Below are 4,570 nucleotides of genomic sequence, written 5' to 3'. Positions count from 1 at the left end.
TCATAGAACTACTTGTGGGACGATTGGACATATAGGGGGTATAACCGATAGATTAGATTTGTTAAAATTTTAATCTGAAATTTGACTTGTGGCTGATTCACAATGTTTCCTTTTCCTTTCTGACATTTAGTTGTTGCATCATTTATTAAATTGATCTTTATAGAATTCAATTGGTGTTAAACATAATCTATACTTATTATATTTATTTGAAAATTTTTATGTTCACAAACAATGTGAACTTTTATTTTGCATATGCATATTCAAGAATATAGAAAATCCAGTGAGTGTGGATATTGAAATTAAGCCTTGTGTCAATATGTTATTTAATTCTGAGCAAGAAACATATGATTTCTATAATTATTATGGAGGATGAATGGGATTAAGTATCAGAAGAGAATGGGCACATAAGAGTCTATAAGATAAGAAAACTATCATTTCAAAGTTATTTGTATGTAATAAATAGGAAAATCAAGAAAAAGACAAGAGAGATGTTTATACTGTCAAGCCTTGAGTGGAGACAAGATCAGATTATCAGGCACAAATGATTATTGCAATTGCAGAAGGTGGAAAGTACTATTGTTGTGAATTTGTTGAAAACATAATCAGATACTTCAGTTACCATGTACCAGTCATATGATGAGATCACAACAGTGTTTTCGAATTACATGTATTTAAAATATTGATTTGGCCGATTATTCCAATATCAAATTGAATGATATGTTCGAGTCCATTAATAGGCATGCAAAAGGAAGACAGAACATTAGGTACACTCAATGAGGTCAAAAAATTACCTTTGAACTAAACCCATGCTCATTAGGAGGTCTCGAGTTCGAACTTCTTGATTTTTTTTAAAAAAAATGAGCACATATGGTCAAGGAGAGAGTTTTAGTGTAGATCCACATTGCTAGGATGTGAGAAGGCATGAGAAAGCTTACCTACACTATTTGTGTGAGGATCTTCTTTCCTAAATTCTAATTTTCTTATCATTATTTTGGCCATCAAAAAACACTAAAAATGAAGAAAACACACTTTTTTGTCCAAATCATTTTTATTTTTTTTCAATATATAAGACCCCAAACATCTATCTAATGTATGAAGAGATTTCTCCTCTAATAGTCTTTCTCTTCAGTGTGGTTGATTCAAATCAGAATCAATTAGAACCATATCAGTTTTAAACCCTTGAGGCCCAATCAAAACTTGGGCTCATTTAGGTAGTTGATCTGTTGTCCCTATGACATTCCTAAACTTGGTAAAGCACACCACACACATCTATCTAATCTATAAATCATGTAGTTAAGCAGGGTTAGGGACTAGAGGTTCATAAGCACAACTCCAATCCCAAAAGGATAGGGCCTAGGTACAGACCAAAGACCAAGCAACTTATACTCATTTTATCCACAGGCTTTTGGATCATCTGCATCAATCAGGCATGTATCTCTTCATGTCATGCTTCATTTTGATTATAAACAGGGTTATGTGGCCAATTCCAACCGTTAGATGTAATTACTCAAAGAAGGGAAGAAAGAACGCTGCCTAATAAGGTATATCTACACCAAGACACAGCAGGTACAAAAAAAGGTGCTGCCCCGTGCTGAAGATGCTCATGTGCAGCCTCCCCTTGGCCACAGTCGCTGGTGTGTACATGTAATATCGGGGTAGCATTCTCTCACCATGAAAAAATTACACAATTTTCAGAACACTCATAGGTGATCATAAAACCCCTCAGAATCCCAGATTCTCAAAATCAACATCAAATCCAAAGATACGAATCAGATGTCAGAAATCAAGAACATAACCAAAGACTAGATCAGATCTATTACCAACCAGAAGTGACTCATTGAAAACTCAAAATCATTCAAGGTGAACAGGATTAACAACAATGCACGATTAGGGAATAGGCACATGTTCGAGTTGACCCCTAAGTTAGATTTGTAATCAAACTGTAACATATCCCATATACAATTCTAACAACCTATTAACAGCCCCATTTTAGCTTGTACCAAAGAAAGAAAATGGGCTAGACCAACCCCATCCCAACTGCCTCAAACAAAGCACCATGAGGCAATCCTGCTTCAAATAGAAAGATTAAACGATGAAAATGGCACCCAATAAGGAAATGTGAAATATGCGAAAAACCATATAAGGTAGATACATGAAAACAAGTCTTTTATAAACTATATACTCCCAGATCATCTTAGTAGCTTATGAGTTGCACGACACAGCGCGCAAAACTCTCACTGGTGAAAGATGAAACAGTTTCTCTAGTCTATAGCTTTATAATGTTATAGAACTTAATTTTTGGGGCCAATGTCTTTGAGGGTGCAGATCTGCTCTTCCCCCATCGCCGACATGACCGTAACCACAAGATCCTTTCCTTCAGCAAAGCCATCTTTGATCTACACAACACCAAAATAAAGAAAATCAACTCACAGGATCACCCAACCTCTCATGTCTATTATAAAAACACAAACTCAGACAAAAAAAAAGACGATGAGAAATGCTACACACCTGGGTGAGCAGATTATCATCAGTTGGAAGCCTCAGATCATCCTTGGTATTACCATTTTCAGTCAAAAGGCTCACCTACAGCGAATGCCAAATCAATTGGATTCCCAAACTAACCGATGACCCAAAATCAGACCACAAAACTCAACAAAGCAACTTACAAAACCATCTTCAGAGATATCAATCAGCTGATAGTCTGTACGATTAACATGGGGAACCTGCAAGAGAAAAAAACAATTAAACAGCCATTCAACTTCTACACCACTATCCACAAAAGCTAGTTACCAAAATAACCCCCCACCCCATGGGGGAAGGGGGACAAGAAAATAATTCAATAAAAAAAAATTATCAGGAAGCTTTATACATCACAGTTGTGGGACGAAGGCACAATATCTTCAAGCTTCTTTCCATTGAAGATATCAATCCCCACAAAGTGACACTTGGCATGACCATGCTTGCCAGTTTTGGAGGTGGAAACTTCGACAACCTGCATTATAAAACATCCACAGAACAGACCAGAAATTGTGCACTGCTGATTAAAAATTTGATCCAACAATTATAAGGCATCAAATGGAAGCCAGTTCATGTTTTCCCCTTTCCTATATTATAAAAGATGCAGCCGCTTCCAATATCAAGTGGCGACATATGAGAGTCATTTAGAGAACATAAAAAACAATGTGACAATAGTAGGAATATGTCAGAAAGCTTTATGCAATAGTGTATATTGTCATCTCATAAGTACCATTAGAAGTTACGGAAGTCTAAAATGCTTTACAGGCCCACAAATGAGCAAAGGTCATACTTTTCAAGATTTAAGATTAGGTTTTTTTTCTCTACATAATTCTACTGTTAATATGTTCGTAATATACCACAGGGGTATTATTGTCAGTATTTGCAGTAGTCATTAGTTTAGTTTTATTATGCTTCTAGTCAGTATCGTCAATGTCTATTATGTTTCTAGTTAGTATAGGTCATGTGTTAGTTTCCTATCAAGTTTTCTACTACATGACAACTATTCAGTCCTTGTGGTACTGTAATCAATTGAGATATATAGGGACAGCCAATTAGATTTAAGGACTGTCAATCCAACTAGCGGCAGTCTCTACTCTCTTCTCTCTTGCTTCCATTGTTATCGCTGGTTTCCTTTTTCAGATATAATCATATGGAATTAGATCTCAGATGATCATTGATGGCAATCATCTCAATCCTTGTTCTGTGAGGCTCTATTGCAAACTCTCTCCTGTGGTGTGCAACCTCTCCTGTCACTAATTGGGAGGTTATGAAGCAGATATTAAAGGAGAAATTTGTCCCTCTTAAGCTTGAGAAGGTGCTCTTCCACAAGATGGTCAACTTCCATCAAGGCAGTAAAAATGTGAATACCTAAAACCATGGAGTTCCACAAATTATTCTCCATATGCAGACTCTAGGATACGGATCAGCAATGGGTATTCAGGTACATCAGTGAGCTGAATACAGAGAACTGGTTAGAACTTGCTAATGGGGATCTTAGATCAGTCAACATGGCAACTGTGCATCTCGTAGGAAGACCATGGCAGCTTAAGGTTAGTATACAGAACACCATCAAAGTGAGACAAGGAGAGTATATGTTTCGGATGTTGCCTCATGCATTGATAGATATGCCTCGACAACAACGGTGATGCAGCAGCGCTCTGATGGATTGACCCAAACCCGCGCCAGAACCCGGACCAAGACCCATATCCAATTTGGGTTCCAAGTTACTGATTTGGGTTCAAGATCATTAGAATATTCTAGGATTTTATTTTATTTGAGAATATTTGTTATCTTTTATTTTAGGTTATTTTGGAGTAGCTATTAGGTTAGTAAAACTTTCCAATTTTAGTTTTATTGTGTTTCTATTTTATTAGATTTTAAATTAGGAAGTTTCTTTTATGTTAGATTAATTTCCTAGTTGGCAATTCTCCTTTTTAGTCACTCTTCTCCTACTTATGTAAGGCCATGGGCCACAGTAATTTTTGTTGATGAATGAAGAATGAATTGATTTAGAGAGACCCTGCATGGCTGTCTTCTCCCTCGCCCCCCCCCC

At 36.6% G+C, this 4,570-nt stretch overlaps 1 protein-coding gene across 1 annotated transcript in view; it reads right to left on the bottom strand.

Moving 5' to 3' along the window:
- Positions 1 to 2,147: 2,147 nt before the first annotated feature.
- The window catches only part of LOC122084311 (eukaryotic translation initiation factor 5A-2-like), an 11,647-nt gene continuing 9,224 nt past the window's right edge, over positions 2,148 to 4,570 (bottom strand). The window contains exons 2-5 of the mRNA XM_042652454.1: positions 2,870 to 2,992; positions 2,667 to 2,723; positions 2,509 to 2,583; positions 2,148 to 2,396 (exon numbers count right to left, since the gene is read on the bottom strand). Coding sequence (XP_042508388.1) covers positions 2,292 to 2,396; positions 2,509 to 2,583; positions 2,667 to 2,723; positions 2,870 to 2,992 — 360 coding nt within the window. The 3' untranslated portion in view covers positions 2,148 to 2,291. The remainder of the gene's footprint in view (positions 2,397 to 2,508; positions 2,584 to 2,666; positions 2,724 to 2,869; positions 2,993 to 4,570) is intronic.

Source organism: Macadamia integrifolia, chromosome 7 (genome assembly GCF_013358625.1).
Source record: "Macadamia integrifolia cultivar HAES 741 chromosome 7, SCU_Mint_v3, whole genome shotgun sequence".
In the NCBI taxonomy this organism is placed as follows: Eukaryota; Viridiplantae; Streptophyta; class Magnoliopsida; order Proteales; family Proteaceae; genus Macadamia; species Macadamia integrifolia.
Note: the sequence above shows the minus strand (reverse complement) of the source record. Positions and strands in the feature narration are given on the sequence as shown.